Here is a 25,118-nt window from a genome sequence, read left to right as displayed (position 1 = left end):
ACTTACCAAGTGCCTGTCCATACACTGAGAGGGGAGTAGAGATGCACTCTTGGGTATTTGAAAAGGGAGTCAGCGGAGGCACAGGGAAGGGGATAAGGAGGATCATTATTCCAGGGAATTGTCTCTCTCGATACTGAAAAATCCTAATATGCCAAGATTCTATTCAACCAACAAATATTGCAATTATGCAGAATATGCAGTAGCACCATTGGCAGAAGCATAACTCAATAAAATTCTGGATCCATTTAAAAGAGAGCTCTTGGATGTACATCGAGAGCAGAGGCGACAGCTCCAAGCATGAAATCAGATCTAATGTTTTATCCCAGGCAAGAGTGTGGAGCTTTTTCCATACTGCCTGTCTTCTGTATAATATAATGAGGTGTCAAACACAGGCTTATCCTAAATGGGACAACATTCTGAAGCCAAACAAGTCCAATTGATTTTAATATCTCTGGAGGCTACAGTCTTCTGGTCCAGCTGCAAGTCTTTTTAACAATGTGAAGAGTCCACAAAGGCCAGAATGAGCAAGTCCATGAGGCCCTGCACTAGGTGAAAGGTTAGGTCTCCCAGCAGGGAGAGGAGGAGTTCAATTAGACCTCAGGTTTGTTCCCCTTTCATCTGGGCTGTCACTGCTTCCCAGTCCTTGATCCAGATCCACTGCTGCCTTCAGCTAAAAACTAAGCCAGCTCTACCACTGCGGATATTTTCAATTAATACCCAGAATCTGTGGCTTTTCAGGGGGTAGGGCTCGAGGTTATCACGGTTCTTGTGTGAGGAGTTGATTCCTAATGTGGCTCTGCTCGACCTGGCTGTGGAAATACAGACCTCACTGCTTGGCCTGCTTGATGTTTTCGCACTAATTCTCTGACCTAGAAAATCATTACTCTAATGTAATCCACAGAGTTGAATTGGGTAAGCACTTCAATTAGGTCTTTCTCCAGCAAACGTTATTCTGTGGCTTTGAAGATGAACTTGCACTTCACCAGGGAAGACCCTCCTTCCTGGCTTGGACAGAGTGAAGTGACACTGGTGCCGCCTGGACACAAATGACTCAATCCCGCTCTCCTTCAAGGGGCAAGGCACCAGTTGCAGGTTTTAAAGTCACTGGCCTTTAGTGAATTCTGCACGCAGAACCCTCAACTCTCTAGCTGTCCACAGTTCCAAGCTTCACCATGAACCCTCTTCTATGGGTCCATGAATGGAGAGGAAACCATTCCCACTGGCAGAGGGGCCAAGAAGCAGGGAATGAAGCTTGCAGGTAACTGACTAGAACCAAGTGTGATTCAACAACATTTTGATATACATTTGGAGCCTTGAACTCACTACCGGGAGAAGCAAATGAAGATTCAATTGTCGTGCTCAAAGGAGAGCTTGAGGAAGCCATTTGGCTCTTTAAACCTGCTCTTCCATTCTTATCTTGCATCTCCACACTGTGATCCGGTTCTCGTCCTGTGCAGCCAGGAATAAGGACAGGATTCGCAGGGCTGTGGGGCAGTGGTTTAGGTGGAGCATTTTTGCACACAGCCAGTGTGAACTGGACCGAACCTGGGCCTCCTTCCACACTGTAACTTCGTAATTCAGCCACAGGCAGCTCTTGGGTGGGCTGGAGAGCAGCCTTCTTCCAACAGCAGCCAGTGTCTGCCTCAGGGTGGAGCAGCCCCACTCAGCAATGGAGCATTTAGCAGCTGCAGGAAAGGGCACACAGACACACACACACCCCCTCCATTCCCTTCCAATCCTCCTGGCAAATGCACATTTCAGAAGGATATGCACAGTGGTCTCACTCGCACTGCAGCCTCAGGTCAGAATTACACAGAGGGACTCAGACACCGGCTGTGCGTTCAGGCCCCAACAGAATGCACCCACCTCACCACCAGCCAAGGAGGGTCTTGCTAGAGAGTTCTAGCAATGAGGGATCCTATACCAAATGGTTTTGGCAGTTTCCTGAGGATACAGTCACTCAGAACCCGCCAGCTCTGTTTACCCTGACAGAAGCCCTGAGAACATTCCGTGCAAAGTGGCATCCTGATTGAAACGTGTACCTCCAAGTACAACAGGGGAACTTGTCAAAAAGCAGTGCAGAACTGTGACCCCCAACCTGAACATAGCAAACTGATCCTCACAAAATCATCTGCTTTAAATTATATCCGTATAGGGTTAAATATGGAGGATACGTCTCGTCAGTCACAGTCTTTGGAATGTTGTGACATGGAGGATCTGACAAAGTCAAAGGAGCTGGCAGGACCCAGTTCAACAGTTTGCTCAAATTCCAACGGCTCCATTGTGGTCCGATGTGGCAGTAAGCTTCCACACAGGAGCACAGTTCAGCCCTCAACACAAGAGTGACAGCGAACACACACACACATGCAACACACGTCAACTCATGTGGAAATACACTCCAAGTGAGGGTCAGTGTGCGTGTGCAAACACAACCTTTTCTGACGAGGGAGTGTGAATGCATGGGTGCATGTGCAGGACCTGACCCCAGTGAGGGTTTGCGCATGTGGGTATGAGATGGAGGGCAAGGGGGGGTGGAGGGCGAGAGGGAGGGGTGGGGAGGGGAAGGGAAGGGAGAGGGGAGGCCAAAAGGGGTGAGTAGAGGGGGAGCGAGCAGGCACGGAGAGTGGAAGGGGACCAAGGAGAGAGGATCGAAGAGAAGAGGGGTCGTGAGGAGACAGGGGTGAGGAGGGGGGGTGAGGAGACTGGGGGGCGAGGAGAGGGGAGCAAGGAGATGGGGGAGGGGTGGAGGAGAGGGGAGGGGCGTGGCGAGGAGACAGGAGGGGACACCTGACCCTGGAGCATATCAGTATGCATAGGACATGTCTCAAAGTGAGAGCTGGTGTGTTTCTGGGACATATCATCACTGTGAGGGTCAGTATTTGTGGGTCATGCCTCCAGTGAGGATCAGAGTGTGTGTTGGACCGTCCCCAGTGAGGGTTAATGTGCGGGCTGGACCATCCCCTGGTGAGGGTCAGTAAGTGTGGGACCCTTCCCTCGGTGAAGATCAGTGAGCATGAGACCTGCCCCTCAGTAAGGGTGAGTGTGGGCTGGCCTGTCGCCCAGTGAAAGTCAGTGTGTACGAGGCCTGCCACGAGTGAGGGTCGAGACTTGTGGGACCCATCCCCCAGTAAGGGTCAAAGAGCATAGGAGTCACTCCCCAATCAGGGTTGGTGTGCATTTGACTGCCTCCCACTGAGGGTCAGGGAATGGAGGAAACGTCCCCCGGTGATGATGTGTGGGTCTTTCTCCAGAGGATTAATTTATATGGGACCAGTGAGGGTGATGAAACTGTACTCTATAACTCCCCATATTGAGCAAGAGAGTTTTTTTTAATTGCAGTTGAACTGAAGTTATAATGAGCCTCCAGCGCTGTTGCTGGAGAGTCATCTTTTCCAATGCATCACACAGCTCCTGACATCTCCTTAAAAGGTGTGGAAAAGCAGCCACACATTGAAACTGGATGAACAAATAAAGGATTCTGTGAGGAATGTAGATAAGTTGGCTTTGTGCACCACAGCACCAAGTCACTTGAGATACTTCAAGACTGCAAGGATTTTGTGGAATGATGGTGCATGTTATCAACATTTTCAGCCTTTTAGCCAAGGAGTACTGTAGCAAAGTAGGAGGGGGAGAAATTGTTAACTACCTAGAGACCAACAGAAAAAGAAAGCCAAGTATCCTCTGGTACCCTAATATGATTCTTAAATAGGAATTAAAATTATGCTTTATTAACACTTGGACAAAGCAAGGCAAGGAAAACTCCATGTCAGTGCTGTACATTAAACAGTGCTCCCACCAAGACCTTAACTCCTTCAACCATCAGCTCTCCACTGAGACATCCTCCTTCCTTCTGGAGAAACCAGGAAACTAGATGGTGTGCAAAGAGAGCCAGCAACATAAAAACAGTCCCAAATACAATTAGAATGGTACGGACAGAAATCTAGCAGTTGACCCTGGATCCCGTTTCCTTAGTTTGAGATCTAACTTCACACAGCTTTGATGGTCACCTCCAGGAACAGGTAGCTAAAACTGAAGGTGGCCCTTGTGAATGGCAGACAATCTTGATATCACTGGTCAGTATCAGAACCACCTCAAATTAATCCCACTTCACTCTACTTGCCAAGTAACTAAACTAATACATTCAAACTTTGATGGAGCATGACAGTTGATGAGACGATTCCGTTCCTTCCTATAGCCTCAAGCCCATCTTTCCATGTCCACGATTTTCTCCCATTCCCACCAACTTATCTTAGCCCAGGTCCCATGACTTCACCATGAAAAGGAGGCAGCTGCAGTGGCAGCAAATGGTTTGTCAAGAGCAGCAATCACTTCCTAAAATTGACTGGATCATCTCCACACTGAGGGCAAGGGGTAAAATCTGAACATGCAGAAATAACTCACTTGGTCTCTGTACAGTTATCAGGATCTGGAATCGGCACATACCATTCCCACAGAATGAAAACAAGAACTTGAGTTATTACTCCCAGTGAACTTCATGCTCTCAGAGGAATAAATCCTAGATAACTGATCTGTAGCCTGCTGATTTGCAGCCCACACATTCCACATAAAAACTCTTTTCCAAAGACTAAACAAGGCAAATCCCTTACCTTTTAGCAGAACCTAGTTTATTAGCCTTCAGGACCAGCACCTCTCCCTGACATCAGGGTAAGGTACTAATTATTTGTCCTGAAGAAGGGCCTTGGCTTGAATGGTTGACTGTTGCTTCATCTCCATAGACGCTGCCTGACCAGCTAAGAACCTCCAGCATTTTGTGTGTGTTGCTTTGGATTTCTGGCATTTGCAAGCATTTTTTGTGTTTACCACTGCATCATTGTGGGCACTAGCATACGTCCCCCTCCCCATTTTGCACCAGTTCCCAAGATTAACTCAGTGCCAACAGCTCTCACCATAACCGTGTGTAACCTCTGACATCCAGACTCAGGGGAGTACGAGCAGGTCACCAGACCCAATGGAAAACAGCCCTCAGCTCTAAGCCAAGTGGTGAGTTTGAGCACCCAGTCATTTCCAAAGGTATATTCCTCTTGGACTTTACACAAGCTCTGGGCTGCAAGACTTCTGTAGCCAGCGATGCTTTCTGAGGCAGCAGAGGCTGAAGGGTGATCTGGTGGAGCTTTATAAGATGAGAGGCAAAGATAGAGTGAAAAGAGAGTATCTGTTTCCTAGGGTTGAAATGAAGGTGAGAGGGGGTAGTTTCAAGGGGGATGTGAGGGGTAAGTTTTGTTTAAACTCAGAGTCGTGGATGCCTGGTACGGTGGCAGAGGCAAATGCAATAGAGGATTTTAAGAGACATGTGGATAGGCACACGGATGTAAGGAAGATGGAGGGATATGGACATGGTGTAAATAGGAGGAATTAGCATTGGGGTGTTTTTGATTTGCTTTTTTTTTGCACAATATTGTGGGCTGAATGGCCTGTTCTGTTCTATTTTCTACATTCATGAAATGATTTGGAAAATCTGGTGACTGGTTTATACAGAATACATCCCCACAGCCATCTGATGATGGGAAGTTGACATCAGATAGCCAAGCTGGCCCAGGACACTAGGAGGTTACTTGAATGATGAGAGGGGATCACATTTGCACCGTTATCCATGGCTCGAAACTTCAGTGTTACTTCTGTATCTACACCCCATCACCCAGCCACCAACTTGGAGGTCACTCACTGCAATAATGAATGACACTGACAATGAATGACAAGTTTGTACACATGTTATTTTATGGTACCTTATGTTTGTAATGTAGTGGGCTCCTGCTGCAAAAAAAAATTTAATGTCATTTGAAATTAATAATTTTCATGCCATTTATGTTTGGTGTACGCATGCTCATGTCAACAATAAAGTTGAACTTGACCTTTCTGAGATCTTTGGGCTCATCCTTAGTTCTCACCTTTCCAAATGCCTGTGCTTGTTAACTTGCACTAGCTCCAGGTAAATCAACACATTACCAATAAGTCTCTCATGTTAAGTGCTCCTACAATGTCTGTCTCTATAAACTCTGCTGACCACACAATCCTCAGAGACACATGTTCCTCCAATGTGGCCTCTTAAGCAACAGGTCAACGAACTTCTGTTCCTTTCTTTAAAGCCATTCCTCAAAGGCCAAGATTTTGGTCACACCTCCATGTGGTTTGATTCAAAATTATTCAAAGATGGTTGATTTTGATGCTTTAAATGAAGCTATTTAATTGTAAACGATTGTTCCAGCAACCCACGCGAGCCTGAAGTAGTAGTAAACAAGTCACATCAACCAACATTCCTGCAATGTTTCACAGTCATGCTATATTTATTTTAATACTTCAAAGATATAATGACTGCTTCCACAAGGCCTAAGGAATGTAAACCAAGTCTCTGTCCCTCAACGTGACGCCTCCAATATGATCCGTCTGCTAAATTTGGAAGCTTGAGCTCAGGGTGACAGTGCACTGGTGTCAGTGATGCTCATTCAGGAAACAGGCCACTGCCACTCCTTGTTTAATCTACTGGCTCACAAAATGGCCAACCGGGCAACATCCACAAATCTAAATGTATAATACCCAGTGACTAGCTTGCACACTAGATGCACACTTCAAGACACACGGACTAATTTACAAAAGCTGCATAATAACCCTGACTTGATGACATCATATAATTCTTTTCCAAACTATTGACAATTTTCAACATTTGACTGAATGGGTGTGACACTGGTAAAGTAAAATCAAACACTTCAGACAGAAAGGCTACAAACATATTTTCTAAGTGGAGATCTACAGCCTAAAGAGAACAATTCAAGCTTTTCTTTAAAACAAAAATATTTAAAATTTCAAGTAAAAGACTGATTTTACCTTGGTTCCAGTTTTTCAGTTAAAGGGGGCATTTCCTCTCCTCTTTGCTGCTTTGGACTTTATAATGCAATTTCTACCTCTTAAAACAAGGTTTCTAGTGTGCAGTGTCTGCTGCTTCAGTTACACACATTAGAAACTTTGAAAGTTACAGCCCATGGCTCTCAGCTTTTAATACCTCAACTCCTCCCACCAGCTCTGTTAATTAGGTTCCTTGTCCCGTCAACCTCCCTATCTAACTGGGTCCCAGAAGTATCTGAAGTATGTAACGGCACATGTTCATTTTTAGCCTAATGAGGGCTGGTGACCTCATACTTTGACAGCTCTGCTCAAGGCCAGAGTTCCTGCTGTGGAGGTGCAGAAATGGACCAAGGAGAGTTACACAATAACAGAGCTCGTCTCACATGGTCCGACATCTAATCCTGTGCTGCTGCTCCATCAGTATCACAGGCAGCCCACAAGCAAATTTCAGAACTCCATAAGCTTACTGGCTTTCCATTTGGAGCTGGGTGTGAACTGATTAACTTTCTACCCGGGGCACTGCCCCGCTCACTGCTTGCTCACAGTGTGTGCCACAGTACAATGCATCATGGGGTATTAATACAGGTAGGGGCGCACCTGAAATTCCATTGTGGTGCCTTTTCCTTCTCCTAGGAGATGTGGCGCACAAAGTTGATGGCTAGTGGAGAGACTGTTTCTCTCCACTTTATTGGCCAGTTGAAACTATCCAGAAGGCAGTCCCTACACCCCAGGGGCTCCCAGTTCCAGCAGCACTATAACAGAGAGCAGAAAAAAAGTGGGGTATCCCAGCCATGGGTAGTGGGGAAAAGCATCCTCAGATGGTTTTCATCTGCCCTGTGGAATTCCAATTGCTACACTGCCTGGTGCCCCTCCACAAGAGGAACATCCCAGAATTCCAGCAAGCATGGTCCTGAGACTGCCACAGGGAAGACCCACCCATCCCTTCCAGCGTGGTGGTGCAGTAGTTAAATGACCAGATCAGTAAGAGCCCAAACACCAGAGTTCAAATCCTGAAATGGCAGATGTAGAATCTCAAGTCTGGAATTTAAATAGCTAGCTATTGATCTTATAATCTACAAAATTAACTGCTGAAAAAAAATCACTTGTTCAAGAAGGAAAACTGCCTTCCTTGCCTGAAATAGCTTACTGGAGTCTCAAGCCCCAAGCCATTTGCTTCCAGGGTAACTAGAATGGTCTTAAATGCTAGTTGTGTCACTGATATCCACTTCCTGAAAGCAAATTTATAAAAGTCCACAAAACAGGATACCAGCCTTTGAACACTTGCTGTGGAAATGGATTCTGAACTACTTCTGGGCCACCAACCACCTCATCCTCTTATCTTTATTCACTAGCTGTCAACTTTGTCCTCTGCCTTACCTCCATAACCTCTAGAGGGCTCCTCGATCCTACCTGACGAGCTGGACCTCTGCAGATCCACAATAGGAAGCTATGCCTTTAAATGTGAGGCCCTTTAACGTCTTGAATGTGGCCCTTTAACCCCCTTCATACTTCAATAATAAAATTTAAATTACGATAATCGGCATTGCACATGACAACGTTAAACTAAGTTCACCCTCTACAGAAGTTTCTGGTCCTGCTGGATTTCTCTATCGTGTCTAAGTTCGTACATTGATACACGGAGACACAACTTACAGCTAAGGTGAGGTGGCTGGTATGTATAAAATGTTCCAGCTATACACCTGTCCGATAATGATCCCCGGCATACGTGGCTGTACGACATGGGCATTACTGACTACAGAAGGAAAAACAGCAACAACTATACGGGTAATGCCTCCCTCCTCGACGTTCCTGACAACTTTTATGCCCACTTCGAGGCATGCAACAAAACAGCAGCCACAAGAGCCATCCTCCTTTCTTGTTGAGCAACCACGGTCTGTAACAGCAGCAGATGTGAGAAGGACTCTGCAAAGAGTCAAACCCTGTTACATTGCCGGGCCAGGTAACATCCCAGGCTGAATACTCACTGCCGTCTTCACGGATATCTTCGAAACTTCACTCACACAAGCTGCTGTCTCCACATGCTGAAAATCAAAGAAGTCTACACCTTCAGAGCTAAACAACAACCACCCAGTGCACTGACGACAATCATCGTGGAGTGCTTTGAGTGGCTGGTAATAGTACACATCAAAATCTCCATTCCTGTCACACTGGACACTCACCAATATGCTTACCGTGAGAAACCACTATGACAGATGCCATAGCAACCATCATGCACCTGACCCTGATACACAAGGACACTTACGTGAGAATGCTGTTTCTCGATTTCACACTACTGTCCCAAAGACCTTGATGAATAAACTCCTGTTCAGGTCTAAATGCACCACTATGTGGATGGGTGTTGGATTTACTAACCAACAGACCTCAGATAGTTAAAATGTAGAACTGTTCCTCCCTCCTCCCTCCCTATCATCCTCAATATGGAAGCCACCCTGCAGGGCTGTGTGCTGAGCCCACTGTTGTACTCTCTGCTCACACACTACTGCATGGCGAAACACACCAGCAATCACATTGTCAACTTCACCAATGACACAAGAGTGGTGGGTCTCATCACCGACAACTATGAGATGGCCTACAGAGAGTAGCTGGAAGAGCTCGAGGCCTGACGCCAGGCGAATGACCCCTTCCTCAAAGTCAAAATGCCAAAAGAGATGGCTATAACCTCAAAAGAACTCGCACCACTCATACCCTCTTTACATCGGTGCCGCACCAGTGGAACCTGCAAGCAGTTTTGAACTCCTGGGAGTGCACATCCCGCCCAACCTCTCAAGGTCCCAGAACACATGCTACACAATCAAGAAAGCTCACCAACTCCTCTGCTTCTGAGGAGGCTGAAGGGAGCTCAACTATACAAATCAATACTCATGATCTTCTACAAACGCATGGTTGAGGACATCCTGACATGCTGCATCACTTTATGGTACAGAAACTGCACGGCAGCAGACAAGAAGGCCCTACAATGGGTAGTCAATACTATCCGACACATTACCAGCACCAGACTACCCATCATCAAGGACATATTATACCTGCCGGAAAAAGGCCAGTGATATGAAGGATCTCACCCACCCTGCTCATAGACTACTTGTCTTACTCCCATCAAGCAGGAGGCATCCATCCCAGGACCACTACACTCACAAACAGTTACCTTCCACAAAGTAGTAAGGATGATCAACACCTCCACTATTTTATCATTTCCTGTCAGAATTACCCTATGTACAGATATTCCTGTATCTATTGTCACTTTATGTACATATAATCAGTGTATGCAGATAAGCTATCTTATGAATTTATATTTGTATTATTTTATTATTGTGTTCCATATTTTGTGTTTTTTTGTATTGCATCGGATCTAGAGTAACAATCATTCCATTCTCCTTTCATGAAAATGAATGGAACAATCTTCACTCTTCAAACATCATTTAAAAAGAGACAAACCAAATCAGCAGCAAATTCTCCCAATAAAAGCAAGATTATTTGAATCTCCAAATGCATCGGGTGGAGTGGAGTTCCTGAATACGATTGCAAATTAAATGTCAGTCATTTACAAAAGTAAAATTACCCATTGCCTCCAATGCCGTGGCCATCACTGCCCAAAGAGCAGACTTGCATTCACTGTAGATCCCAAGGATGATTCCTTGACCCTGGACTTCTAGGAAGCACAGAATGGAGGCGGGATCCTACAATCACAGCTTATTGACACACTCTACAACAAGACTCCAGGGAGCTGGATGAAAGGAATGAAGATAGGTGGCCACATGGGCATGATGTTCAGAAACAGTGGGAAGCCTGCTGACTGTTGCAGAACACAGAGCCACTGGGCACCGGGACAGAACTGGTGCAACTGGATCCTCGATTTCCTCTTTGCAGACCCCAGTCAGTTCGGGTTGGATGTCTCCTCCACAGGTGCAGAAAGCTGTGTGATTAACCCCCTGGTTTACTCGCTTTACACTTATGACTGTGTGGCTCCAATGCCATATTTAATTATGCTGACGACACTACTGTCATTGGCTGAATCAAAGGTGCTGATGAATCAGCATCAAGGGGGGATACTGAAAATCTGGCTGAGGGTGCCACAACAACAACCTCCCACTCAACAACAGCAAGACCAAGCAGCTGATTATTGACTTCAGGAGGAGGAAATCAGAGGTCCTTGAGCCAGTCCTCATTGGGGGATCAGAGGTGGAGAGGGTCAGCAACTTTAAACTCCTTGGTATTACCATTTCTGAGGACCTGTCCTGGGCCCAACACACAAGTGCAATTATGAAGAAAGCACAGCAGTGCCTCTACCTCCTGAGAAGTTTGCAAAGATTCGGCATGACATCAAAAATATTGTCAGACTCCTATGGATGCGCTGTGGAGAGTACATCGACGGGCTGCATTACTGCCTGGTATGGAGACACCACTGTCCTTGAATGGAAAATCTTACAAAAAGTAGTGGATAGCCCAGTTCATCACAGGTAAAGCCCTCCCCCACCATTGAGCACATCTACCGTACTTGGGAGTGTGTCATAGCATCCATTATCAGGGACACCCACCATCCAGGCCATGTTTCCTTGTTACTGCTGCCATCAGGAAGGCGGTAAAGGAGCCTCAAGGCCCACATCACCAGGTTCAGGAACAGTTATTACCCCCCCAACCCTCGGGCTCTCGAACCAGAAGGGATCATTTCATTTAACTTCACTAGGCCCATTGCTGAATTGTTCCCACAACATATGGACTCACTTTCACGGACTCTTCACCTCATGTTCCCAAGAGTTACTGCTTTTTTTAAAGATTATTATTATTTCTTTTTATCCTCACTTTTTGTTTTTGCACAGTTCTGTTGTCTTTTGCACACTGGTTGTCCGCCCTGTTGGTGCGGTCTTTCATTGACTCCATTATGGTTATTGGATTTAAAGAGTATGCCTGCAAGAAAATGATTCTGAGGGTTGTATATGGCTTCATACATGTGCTTCAATAATAAATTTACGTTGAATTTAGAATGGGTGAAGTCAATGGGTCAAGACCACCTGCAGGAGCACCTTGGTGCATCTCCAAAGCAGCACCGGTGCATGCCTCAAATCTCTCTTGCTTCAGCTCCCCCCAATCTACATCTCAGGTAACACACACCACTTCTGCAGATCCAGCACCCCCACATACAACCTTTCACCCACACACACTGTGCGCTCGAGCTCTTTAACACAACATACTTGTTTTCCACAAGCCTCATTAAAACCCACCACGTCTCATCCCTGGAATATGCAAAACCAACCCTAACTACATTTTGCCCCAGATTTGCTCTGTGTCTCTTATTGGAACATCAGCTCCCCACCCCCTTATGAAGCAGTTTGAGGCTGCTTTTTCAGGAAAGGGATAGAAAATGCCGGAAACACTCAGTACACCAGTTAATTGAAATTTAAAACAGTGCCCAATGGATTTATGAGCCAAGATGACCAAACAATTAAAATCTAACAGCAATAAAAGGAGTGAAGAAACAGACGAATGGAAATGCAGGAAATGGATCTGAAGGCCTGTCCTTGTTCCCATGACCTATGGAATAGTTTCAGAGTTAGTTCCTTTCAGTACAGCTGTTGTGCCTGTCAACAGACCCACAACTCAGAGGGGGTTACTGCTGCCTCCTTCTTCAGCTTCCTGCCAATCAGCACTTCAGTATTTGTGGGGTTTAAGGCTGAAACAATAAACACCTATATGCTGAATACTGATCGAGGGACTTGCCCCAGACCGCTTTAGGGAAGTAAAGAGAGAAAAAGGTTAGAGTAAATTTGGAAAAGCAGAACAAAATAATTCTGAAACAGAATTGACACAATCACTCCTCCTCACCCATCCTAAAGACGAGGAGTGAAACCACAACTACACCACTAGGATCGTTATAACCGGCAGAGCAGACAGATCCAAAATTCAAATAATTTCTTATTGCAAGATTTAAAACAACCCCGGTGCATGAAGAACACAACAGTACACTTTACAACCATGTTTGCTGGAGGTGGGAGGAATCAGTGAGAGTCAGATTTGATATTCCAGTGTGGATTTAGACTTCTGTTTCAAGTGTTTCTTTTGATGCCACTTCAGAATCAGGTTTAATATCACTGACAAATGTGAAATTTGCTCTTCTGGGGCAGCAGTACAATGCAACACATAGAACTTACTATCATTAACAATAGTGCAGAAAGAGAGCAAAGTAGTGAGCAGTATCTTGGGGTCTCATCTAATTCCATCAGACAAGCCCAAAATACCTTACAGATAGAAATAAAATTAGCCATTCTAATCTAAACACAACTTTGCCTTGCTTGATGCTGGGTACTGAATACCAGATGCATCCTGCTAACTAATCCCGACTGGTACAACATACTATATTCTGCAAAATGTTGTCTGGAATGCACAGTCTAAGAGGATAATAGCAGAAGTTTCAACAATAACCTAAGGAAACTAATATGCAGGACTATTGGTTGGAGTAGAATGGAAGGATTTATTGAGTAGGCCTTTCAAAGCAACAGTAAAGGACTGATGCACTGCATCAGGGTCAGTGAAGTTCAGTCAACTCCCAAACTCCCAGCCCCAAAGCAACACAAATAATTAAGTGTATGGTGACCTAATGAAAAGGCAAAAACTTACCTTTAGACAGCTTTAATCCAGATAAAAGACTTTCAATATCCAAAAAACACCTTCATTTCTGCAAATGACCACTTTTAGAAACTGAACAACCAGTCACTGTATTCTTGCAACCCTGCTTTTCCCCAAAGGAGAAAACTGTATTGGCAATGGAGGGGATTACTTGGGGAAAGAGTTAGGGAATGGGAGTAATGGGATTGCTCTGGTATGAGCTAACAGAGACAAAAATGGGCCAAATTGCCTCTGGCTGCGCCAAAAGACGTCTCCAATTCTTCAAGAACAAATTATGGTAGTAGGTATGCTAATTTGAACCTTTATTATGCTCCTGATGCAATCTTTTGACATCAGTTTATTACATTTTAACCCATAGAAACTGATACTCTTAAAATGCTAAACAGGAGAAACAGATCAAGTTTAAAGCTGCTATATCTTCAATGGTGAATAAATGCAGTATTCTCAATATTTAGTGGAATATTTCTTTCTTTGGTGAAGAAAAGAAATGGTTTTACACAAATGATTTGTCATGAAGCTTGAATTGGATAAGCAAAATGGTTCAGCAACTCAGTACTGGGAGGTACAGATACATTATCTTCTGTCCTGGCTCAGTTCTCAAAACCACTCAGTCTCTCCCAGGGCAGTCTCACGTGCTCAACCATAACTACACCCTCACCCCCAATAGTAGCGCTACAACACAAGCAACACAGAAATGCTGGAGGAACTTAGCAAATCAGACAGCATCTATAGAGGGAAATGTTTCAGGCTGAAAGCTTTCATGAGAACTCCAATATTTGGTGCGTTGCTCACTTGTGTCTCCAGCACTACAACACATCTGTGTCACTGATAAAGCCAGCCTGCCCCAAGTCCATTGAGACTTAACCTCATCTTCTGAAGTCCTCATCCATCCCATATTCCTTCCCTCAAAACCATGCAATTGCATTTCTGTCCGTCTTCCATTCTCCAGAACCCTGAGCTCATCCAAATTCCTTTGTCAGATCTCCATACTCACCCTCGTATAATTCCCATGGATATTAACACAAGCGTGAGAAATCAGAGGCACAAATTAAATCTGTGGTAAGATTCAGACTTCAGTAGTGTGGCAGAGTTTGGAGTTCAATTCCAGTGGTCTCTGTAAGAAAGTTTGAACTATCTTCCCGCATGCACTTGGATTTCCTCCCACAGTCCAAAGACATAGTGGTTAGTAGGTTAATTGGTCACAGTAAATTGTCCTGTGATTAGGCCAGCGGTAATCGGTGGGTTGCTGGGTTGCGCCATTCGGTGGGCTGAAAGTGCCTGTTCTGCGTTACATCTCAACATAAATTTCAGAGAGCCCAATAAAACTCAATGAAACAATTACTTCTGATTACAAATCCCCAGCAAACACTGAATAGATTCTATAAGTTGATATATTTTATGCACAGCTGTGCAATTTCAAAGCAGTTAATCAGCGCATGGGGATGGAAGGAAATTACCTCATTGTACTTTTCCAATCAAACATTTATTTCTCATTCACAAACTGATCTCTCAGGCTGAGTGATGGAACAAACATTGTGTGTTGTGAACCTTCAGAGTGACAATGAGAGGCTGATGAATAACAGTGTGCGCTTAATGTGATTTCTACAGACATCACACTGGCAGAGTTGAAGGTCAGGCTCAAAAGAGGACAGAGAAAAGCCAACCCAGAACTTTACTGGGTGACGCCGTGGAAGGTGTAAGTAAGAGGACATGATGCAAGGAGGACTGGGCATCACAGCAATGCCCTTCTGCTCACTGTCAAGTACATATCAATATTTATTACACAAGACCACACACTGGGGCAAGTGGGGGAAGTGCAGAATATGTCAGCCCCTTGGCCCTTCTAACCTGCTCTGCCAGTCAGTAAGAACAAAGTCTATCTGATTTGAGTCACAGATCCACATTCCTCTCTGGTTCCAAACTCCCATGACTCCACTTTCTGCCAAAAATTCATCTCAGCCTTGAATTCATCCAACAATCCACCACTCCTTGAGTAGAGAATTCCAAAAATTAGAAACATAGAAAACCTACAGCACAGGCACTTTGACCTACAAGGCTGTGCTGAACATGTCCTTACTTAAGAAATTATCTAGGCTTACCCATAGCCCTCCATTTTTCCAAGCTCCATGTACCTGTCCAGGAGTCTCTTAAAAGACGCTATCATATCTGCCTCCACCACCGTTGCCAGCAGCCCATTCCACACACTCACCACTCTCTGCATAAAAATAAACTTACCCCTGACATCTCTTCTGTACCTACTTCCAAGAACCTTAAAACTGAGACCTCTCATGCTAGCGATTTCAACCCTGGGAAAAAGCCTCTGACTATCCACATGATCAATGCCTCTCATCATCTTATACATCCCTATCAGGTCACCTCTCATCCTCCATTGCTCCAAAGAAAAAAGGCCGCGTTCACTCAATCTATTCTCATAAGGCATGCTCCCCAATCCAGGCAACATCCTTGTAAATCTCCTCTGCATCTTTTCTATAGTTTTCACATCCTTCCTGTAGTGAGGCAACCAGAAATGAGCACAGTACTCCAAGTGGGGTCTGAGCAGTAGCCCTTGTGAAGAAAGAACTCACTAGAGCAGGGTTTCTCAAACTGTGGTCCACAGACCCCTTGTTTAATGAAACTGGTCCATGGCATAAAAATGGTTGGGAACCCCTGCACCAGACGAAACATCCATTGTCAAACCCTTTCAGAACCTTTTTGGTTTTAAAACTTCCTTTTCAACAATCTAACTTGCTCAACTGTTCCTCGCAACACAACTCCTTCATCACATCAACCTAGTGGACCTGCTCTGAACTTTTTCACTGCCCAGTTGTTGAAAAACTTCCCTGCTTCTATTCTACATTATCTTTGAAATAAAGGCCAACTTTATTCTTTGCTGAGGTTTCCCTGTCCTCTTCAGGCTTGCTTTTCCAACTAGTTTTGTACTGTTTATAAACTTGGCAATAATCCACTTGCTCCCTTCATAGTATTCAATAATATAGATTGCAAATAAATGCCTGCAAAATAGATCACAAATAATTTTTGTTTCTATAGATTTCAGGTAGTTATGATTATTTTGGCACCCACTAATGAATGCTTAAAACCTGAGAATAATCTTCTTATCCTAATTACTACAGTTTACCTCAAAGCAGGTGGTCACGGGTCCTGACAAAGGGTCTCAGCCCGAAACGTCGACAGCGCTTCTCCTTATAGATGCTGCCTGGCCTGCTGTGTTCCACCAGCATTCTGTGTGTGTTGTGGGCATGGTGGAACTGACAGTAACTTGGGAAGACCAGATGGAGCAGGCATTTGAACATAAGAAAGCCAGATACCAGGAGCTTGTGGAGCAGTACCAGAGACAGGGGTGGAGGACACAATGCGAGCCTATAGAGGTGGGCTGCAGAGCTCTCACTGTGCAGAGCCTACTCTCTCTGTGGCATTACGGGGGCTGCAAAGAGCCATCAGCACCATTACAGAGGCTACTGAGCAAGCCCCCAAATGGCTACGGATCAAGAGGTGTGACCCTGTGGATCATTGCTGTTGGGAAAAAAGACAGGGCCTGATCAACCCTGGCTCTGGCCCAGGCAACAGTGTCTGATGTTGAAACACCTGATGACCCCAGGTTACGTCACTGATGACGTGTCCCAGCGCATCCTAGGATGCATCTCAGTATCAGCACGATGACCACTTTGATCACTTTGTTCTAACTGTGCTTTTTCTTGGTAATAAAATGTTACTTTTCCTTCTGAATGTTGCTTATATGACGTTATGTGCTTGCGATGCTGCTCCAAGTAAGCTTTCATTGCACCTCTACACATGTGCACTTGTGCACGACAAGAAACTCAAAACATTAATTCTCTGCTTCATGGTGGTTAACAGTTCTCTTTCCATATTACACCCAAGGACGATACAGGTTTCCCCCGCTATCCAAAAGCAGCGCGTTCCTATGAAACCTTTCATAAGCCAAAAGGGCATAAAGTGAAGAAGCAATTACCATTAATTTATATAGGAAAATTTTTGACCATTCCCAGACCCAAAAAATAACCTACCAAATAACACTTAAAACCTAAAATAACACTAACATATAGTAAAAGCAGGAATATGCTAAATACACAGCCTATATAAAGTAGAATATATGTACAGTGTAGTTCCACTTAACCAGAATCAGGAAGACAGTGAGCACACTGGAAGCTTCACACATTTTTCTATCATACAGTTCTTTGTAAGCACTCAAAACATCCTGCAAACCTGCCCTAAACCTACATGCCCTTTCAAAATTAAAGTCATACTTTTCTGCAATCATTGCACTACTGTCAATCGTGGCGAAACTCTCACGCAGTTCAAAGCTATGACGGCCTGATGCTGAGTGCTGAGCAAAACAAACACAACGCTATTTTCGCTTTCCGCCACTCTCGCTGCTGGGGATGCACGCTGCCTCTGTAACGGCTCACTGCAGAACAAACACAACGATATTTTCACTTTCCGCCATTCTCACTGCTGGGGGGGCACGCTGCCTCTGTAACGGCTCACTGCAGAACAAACACAACGCTATTTTCACTTTCCGCCATTCTCACTGCTGGGGGGGCACGCTGCCTCTGTAACGGCTCACTGCAGAACAAAAGCGGAACGCTATTTTCACTTTCCGCCACTCTCGCTGCTGGGGATGCACACTGCCTCTGTAACGGCTCACTGCAGAACAAACGCGGAACGCTATTTTCACTTTCCGCCACTCTCGCTGCTGGGGATGCACGCTGCCTCTGTAACGGCTCACTGCAGAACAAACGCGGAACGCTATTTTCACTTTCCGCCACTCTCGCTGCTGGGGATGCACACTGCCTCTGTAACGGCTCACTGCAGAACAAACGCGGAACGCTATTTTCACTTTCCGCCACTCTCGCTGCTGGGGATGCACACTGCCTCTGTAACGGCTCACTGCAGAACAAACGCGGAACGCTATTTTCACTTTCCGCCACTCTCGCTGCTGGGGATGCACACTGCCTCTGTAACGGCTCACTGCAGAACAAACGCGGAACGCTATTTTCACTTTCCGCCACTCTCGCTGCTGGGGATGCACGCTGCCTCTGTAACGGCTCACTGCAGAACAAACGCGGAACGCTATTTTGGCTTTTCCCCTTTTTTCGTAAAAGCAAAAATCCTCTTTGGATTTCTTTCGGTTAGCGAAAACAGGTACTAAAGCATGTCTTTTGTAAAAGCGAAGTGACCTTTTCCAAATCCTTCTCAATAACATTTTGTTCACGTATAGAGGAGCGGAGTTAAGGACAAATAATGATTTTAACCGATGAAACATGGCAGCCCAGCTTTTGTTTTGTTTTTATTTTTTTTAGTTTAGAGGGACTTTTTTTTCTGTTGTAAAAAAGTTTAGTAACTAAGAAATTTGGAGGATTAGATTACACATGCTACTCGAAGCCTGTTTCTGTATATGTTAACTATTATTAATGTAATCCCGATCTCTTTGTATCATTATCATTGTTATGCTTATCTACTTGAAGCTCAACAAAAAAGATAGAGAAAGAAAGAAAGAAAAGCGAAGTGGCATAAAGCGAACTTTCGTAAAGTGGGGCATACCTGTATTATAGTTCTCACCTAGTATAGTAACCTTTTGCATGGAATGATATTAACTGTTTTCTGGTGATTTAAATTCAAGTTATTTTCAGGTTCTGCTTTACTCATAGGTCTTATTAGATCCTGGTTATGATTTTTTAAATGTTCTGTTAGTTTTTCCTTAATAATGCATTCCAACAGTTTCTGCAATAATCCATCAGCTTAACTGGTGAGTAAGCTTTCCAGCTTCTCTCTGAAAGGGGATTTTCACATCCACCATGTCTTTGCCAAAACTGGGGCATTTTGGAAGATTCACTGTCTCTGCACAGACTACTTTTAAGATCCTAGGGTGTAGGCCACAAGGAACTTGCTAACCTTCAGCTCTAATCGTTGCTTTTTTTAGTTATTTATTTAGAGATACAGCATGGTAACAGGTCGTTACAGCCCAAAGTGACCTTGCTATCCGAATACACCCATTCACCGATTAACCTATTAACCCTTTGGACAGTGGGAGGAAACTGGAGCACCCAGAGGAAACCCACTCAATCACAGGGAGAATGTACAGACTCCTTATAGCCAGCAGCTGAACTGAACACAGGTTTCTATTGCTACAGTAACATTACACAAACTGCTACACTAACTTAAGATAATTGTCACATCTTTCCCTCCCCTCCCCCACTTCCAACAGTGATGACTCCTTATGCAACTCCCTTGTCCATTTGTCCCTCTCCACCGATCTCCCTCCTGGTACTCATCCTTGTAAGCAGGGCCCCAAACAGTCCTTCCTGGTGAGGCAATACTTCACCAGTGAGTCCGTTGGGGTCATCTACTATATCTGGTGCTCCCGGTGTGGCCTCCTGTATATCGGTGTGACCCAACATAGATTGCAAGACTGCTTCGCCGAGCGCCTACGCTCCATCTACCAGAAAAAGTAGCATCTCGCAGTTTAATTCCACTTCCCATTCCTGTTCCAGCGTGTCAGCCATGGCCTCCTCTACTACTGTGATGTGACCACACTGAGGTTTGAAGAGCAACACATTATATTCCATCTGGGTAGTCTCCAACGTGATGGTGTGAACATCGATTTCTCGAATTTAAAGTAATTGCCCCCCCCCTTTCACCATACCCTATTCCTGTTTGCCTCTCTTACCCTATCACCTTACCTGCCCATCACCTCCCTTTGGTACACCTCTTCCTTCCCCTTCTTCATTTGCATTCTGCCCTTTCCTGCCCAATTCTCCCTCTCCAGGTCTTTTTCACTAATCAGCTCTTTACTTCACCACTACCCCCCACTCCTGGTTTCAACTATTACCTACCACATTGTATTTCTTCCTTGCCTCAGCCACCACCTTCTTACTCTGACTTCTCATCTCTTTACTTTTTCCTGTCCTGATGAAGGGTCTCAGCCAGAAACGTTGACTGTTCACTCTTTTCCATAGATGCCACCTGGTTTGCTGAGTTCCTCCAGCGTTCTGTGTGTCTCGTCGTGATCTTTTTAAGTTCCTCCTTCCCCAATTTTTTGCTATTATACCGATGCCCTTAGTGACTTGTGCCATAAAGACAAATACATTTATTCCAAGTCCTTGTCGTATCATGCTTCCCACTAACTTTGCTGTCTTATTCCACAAGGCTCCAGTGATAACCTTTGCTGTTTTTTATGGAAGCTCTTACTGTCTATGTCATACTTTTCACCAGATTACTCTGAATCTATTTCTTCACTTCGATAACATTGATTCAAAAATTTCCTCATTTGTGTGGCAAAATAAAAACCCCAGGTTAAGTAAAAAGCAATTACAAAAATCTAAAAAAGATGGTGGTTTAGCTTTACCTAACTTTAGATTTTATTATTGGGCAAATAATATTCGTAACTTAATGTATTGGAAATTAGATTTGGATTCACCACTGCGCCCGCAGTGGGTAAATTTGGAATGTAACGAGGTAAAGGGATATTCTCTATTCTCTGTTCTTGGTTCTTTTCTTCCTGCTGATTTAGTTAAATTCAATAAACAGATATCTAATCCTGTTATCAAACATACATTACGAATTTGGTTTCAATTTCGTAAGTTTTTTACTCTGAAAAACTTTGTTCTTGATAGCCCTATCTTACTTAATTTTTTTTTCAAACCTTCCTGGACAGATCAAGCTTTTAGCATATGGAAAAGGAAAGGTATAAAATGTTTTCGTGATCTTTTTTTTTGAAGATACTTTGATGTCCTTTGACCAACTTTCCAACAAATTTAAATTACCTAAATCTAATTTTTTCAGATATCTACAAATCAGAAATTTCTTACATAAAGTTCTACCATCTTTTCCCAATTCAGCTTCAGTGGATTTCTCAGATTTAATTTTTACCTTAAACCCTTGTCAGAAGGGATTAGTAGCTTTTATTTATAATATGATTATGAAGATACAACCAGAAATATCAGATAGAATTAAACAAGAATGGGAAAAAGAACTTCGATATAATATTTCAACAGATAAATGGGAAAAAATTTTACAAATGGTTAATTCCTCTTCTATATGTGCTAAACATGCTTTAATACAATTTAAAATTGTACATAGAGCTTATATGTCTAAAGATAAGCTTGCTCGATTTTACTCTTATATTAACCCTCAATGTGACTGGTGTCATCTAGAAGTGGCTTCATTGACCCACATGTTTTGGTCATGTCCCACTTTACATAACTATTGGAAGGACATATTTGTTACCATTTCTTCTATTTGGAATATCGATTTACAACTTCATTTTATTACTGCAATTTTTGGTATACCAAATGAGGATGGTATTCAGTTTTCCCCTTCAATCAGACGAATGATTGCTTTTGTAACATTAATGGCCAGAAGGTCTATATTATAAAACTGGAAAGAAGTAAATCCTCCTACCACGTCTCAGTGGCTTTCCCAAACTATTTCATATCTAAGTTTGGAAAAAATCAGAAGCACTATTTTTGACTCATCAGTCAAATTTGAAGAAACTTGGGGACCGTTTATTCGACATTTTCATATGAATTAATCTGACCTTTTCCAGACCTTCTTTCTGCTTATTCTTGTTCAGGTATGGAGTTCCGGAGTTTTTTTTGACACTATCACATACTTATAAACTGTTACTATTGCCCAGGTTAGTTTAGTTTAGTGCTTTTTTTTATCAATATACATTTTCTTTTACTTATTTTTAATTCTTTTTTCTTTTTTGATGATTATTTTTGTTTTTTTTTCATATATAGTTATACAGACTTGATTGATTAATGTACTTTTTTCTGTTGATGTTTTAATAGGATATTATTATCTTATTATCAATGTAATTTCAAGTCTATTGTATTCATAACCTATTCATTATTATGTTATGTTTTTCTTTATATATATATGAAACTTAATAAAAAGATTGAAAAAGAAAGAATCTATTTCTTCACTTTAACTCATCCTTCACCAATTTCTCACATCTTCTGGCCAGTCAGCTTTAAAGTTGTCAAAGACAAAGATAAAGTTGGTCCTCAAGTTAAGATCCTAAACTGGGGGAAAGGTAGATTTCCACAGTGTAAGATAGAAACCGCTGGAAGTAGGAGTCACCGCGGGAAGGGAAACAACACCCAGTAAGTGGGAGGCATTTAAAAGCAAGATGTCAACACCCAATAAGTGGAGCCTTGATGGTAAGAGTTCAGCGTCAACATGTCCTTGCAACGGTAAGAGGCAAAGATGGCAAGTTTATGGAACCAGAGACAAGCATATGGACAGCTTGCTCAGGCAATAGAAGGAACGATATGTCAGGTACAGGAAATAGGTAACAAATGAATCACTTGAAATATATAGCGGATATGGAGGGAGTTTAAGAAAGAAATTAGAAAGGGAAAAAGGATCAAGGAAAGGATCTTGAAAGGTAAGATTAACGATAATTTTAACACCTATTATGTATATGAATATTAGAAGCAAGAAGGTGGCGAGGGAAAGATTACATCTCCTCAGGGACTAAAGGGGTATTCCATACGAGGAGCCAAGGGATGACTAAATGACTACTTGAAATTGTAATTGGTTTATTATCGTCACATTACCGAGATATGATCAAAAGTTTTTCTGGCATGCTGTTCACACAGATCAGATCATTACACAGTGCATTGAAGCGGAGTGAGATAAAACAATAACAATGCAGAGCAGGTGCAGGATGATAATGAGTATCACTATTCACCAGCGAGGACGTGGAAGATGGATTGGTAAGGGAGTGGCACGCTGATAATCTAGAGCATGCCTATATCAGGAAAGGGAAAGCGCTACAGTATCTGACATAAAGTTGGATAAACCCCCAGGTCCTGACAGGATTTATCACAGGATGCTAAAGGAAGCAATGGAGAGGATTGCCTGGTTTCTGACAGAGGTTTGTGAATCTTCAGTCATCATGGGCAAGATGCCAGAAGACTGCTGCCCCCATATTCAAAAGTAAGAATAATTCTGAAGACTACAAGCTAGAGTGCCGTACACAAGGGAAATACTTGGAGAAGATTCTGTGTGACAGGATTTATGTTCACAAACACAAAGAAGTCTGAAGATGCTGGAAATCCAGACACAAAATATTGATAAAGGGCCTCAGCCTGATACAATGACTGTTTAATCCTATCCACAGATGCAACTTGATCTGCTGAGTTCTTCCAACATTTTGTGTGTGTTACTCAAGATTTGCCTTTGGGAAAGCAGAAACTAGCAATAAAGGATGCAGTACATTCTGTGAACTCAACTGTAAGGCAGCTTTTTGAAATTTGATTTGTCCAGCCCACAAGAGGAAACCTGCCCTCAGTTATTTTACAACCTCATTGTTTCTCAGATTACGTGCAGGCCAAACAGAATTGCTACTGTTAGGAGGCCTATCTGCACCAACGACTTCTTCCCCTCTCCATCAGACACATTCCACACCTGATCCGTGACTCTACGTTGCACTGATTCCAGACTTCCCAAACAGTACTGACTCACCTCTAAAATATAAAAGCAAGGATATAATGTTAAGGCCTTGTAAAAGACATTAATCAGACTTCATCTGGAATATTGTGAGCAGTTTTGGGCCCCATTTCTAAGAAAGGACGCGCTAGTGTTGGAGACGATCCAGAGGAGATTCACAAGAATGATCCTGGGAATGAAAGAGTTAATGGACGGGAGGTCCGTCCGATGGCTTTGGGCCTGTACCCACTGGAGTTTAGGAAAATGAGGAGGGGTGGGGATCTCATTGAAACTTAGTGACTACTGAAAGGCTGAGACAGAGGGGGAGTGCAGAGGATCTTTCCAAATTTGGGAGAGTCTAGGACCAGAGGGGACAGTTTCAGAATAAAAGGATGTCTACTTAGAACAAAGGTAATGAGGAATTTTGGGCAACACACGCAAGATGCTCGAGGAACTCAGCAGGCCAGGCTGTGTCTATGGAAAAAAGTACAGCTGGCGTTTCGGGCCGAAATCCTTTGGCAGGATTTGCGCTGGCCTGTTGAGTTCCTCCAGCAATTTGTGGGTGCTGCTCGGATTTCCAGTATCTGCAGATTTTCTTTGTTAATGAGGAATTTATTCAGGTGAATGTGGAGTTCACTGTCACAGATTGCTGTAGAGGATAAGTCACTGGGTATACTTAAGCAGAGGTCAATAAGTAGTTGATTAGTCAAAGGTTATGTGGAAAAAACAGAAGAATAGGGATGCGAAAGTAAATAAACGAGCCATGACCATATCGCGTAGCAGTCTCAAAGGGCCAAGTGGGGCAAGAGCTGTCCTCAAGCCTGGTGGCATTTGTTTTCAGGCTTTTTGACCTTCTGCTCAATGGAAGAGGGGAGGAGAGAATGCCTGGAGTGGGTAGGGCCGTTGGTTATGCTGATGACTATAAATTACCCCTGGTGCTGATGAATGTGAGGGAATGAAGTCAGTGGGCATGTGAGATGCAACAGGTTGGCAAGAAATAAGGAAGTAAATGGACTAATGGGATTGCTCAGAGCCAGCATAAACACGGCAGGCCAAATAACCTTGATCTAAGGAAGTATGAAATGCAATTAAATGAATTAAATAGTATGAAAATTACTTCTGTGCTTCTGCTTTTCAAAATTAAA

At 43.6% G+C, this 25,118-nt stretch overlaps 1 protein-coding gene across 25 annotated transcripts in view; it reads right to left on the bottom strand.

Annotated features, from left to right (window-relative positions):
- LOC132378921 (sorbin and SH3 domain-containing protein 1-like) overlaps window positions 1-25,118 on the bottom strand; it is a 242,548-nt gene that overhangs the window by 101,544 nt on the left and 115,886 nt on the right. For 3 of the 25 annotated variants that reach the window (XM_059946240.1, XM_059946253.1, XM_059946257.1), the window contains exon 1: window positions 6,841-6,933. The exons of 3 other annotated variants lie outside the window; for them this stretch is intronic. In XM_059946240.1, coding sequence (XP_059802223.1) covers window positions 6,841-6,872 — 32 coding nt within the window. In that variant the 5' untranslated portion in view covers window positions 6,873-6,933. Of the gene's footprint in view, window positions 1-6,840; window positions 6,944-25,118 lie in introns of those variants that run through there. 19 more of the 25 variants (XM_059946242.1, XM_059946251.1, XM_059946248.1 and 16 more) reach the window with 17 other exon arrangements.

The sequence above is a fragment of the Hypanus sabinus genome, chromosome 21 (assembly GCF_030144855.1).
Source record: "Hypanus sabinus isolate sHypSab1 chromosome 21, sHypSab1.hap1, whole genome shotgun sequence".
NCBI classification, from domain to species: Eukaryota; Metazoa; Chordata; class Chondrichthyes; order Myliobatiformes; family Dasyatidae; genus Hypanus; species Hypanus sabinus.
This window is presented reverse-complemented; position numbering and strand designations above follow the sequence as displayed.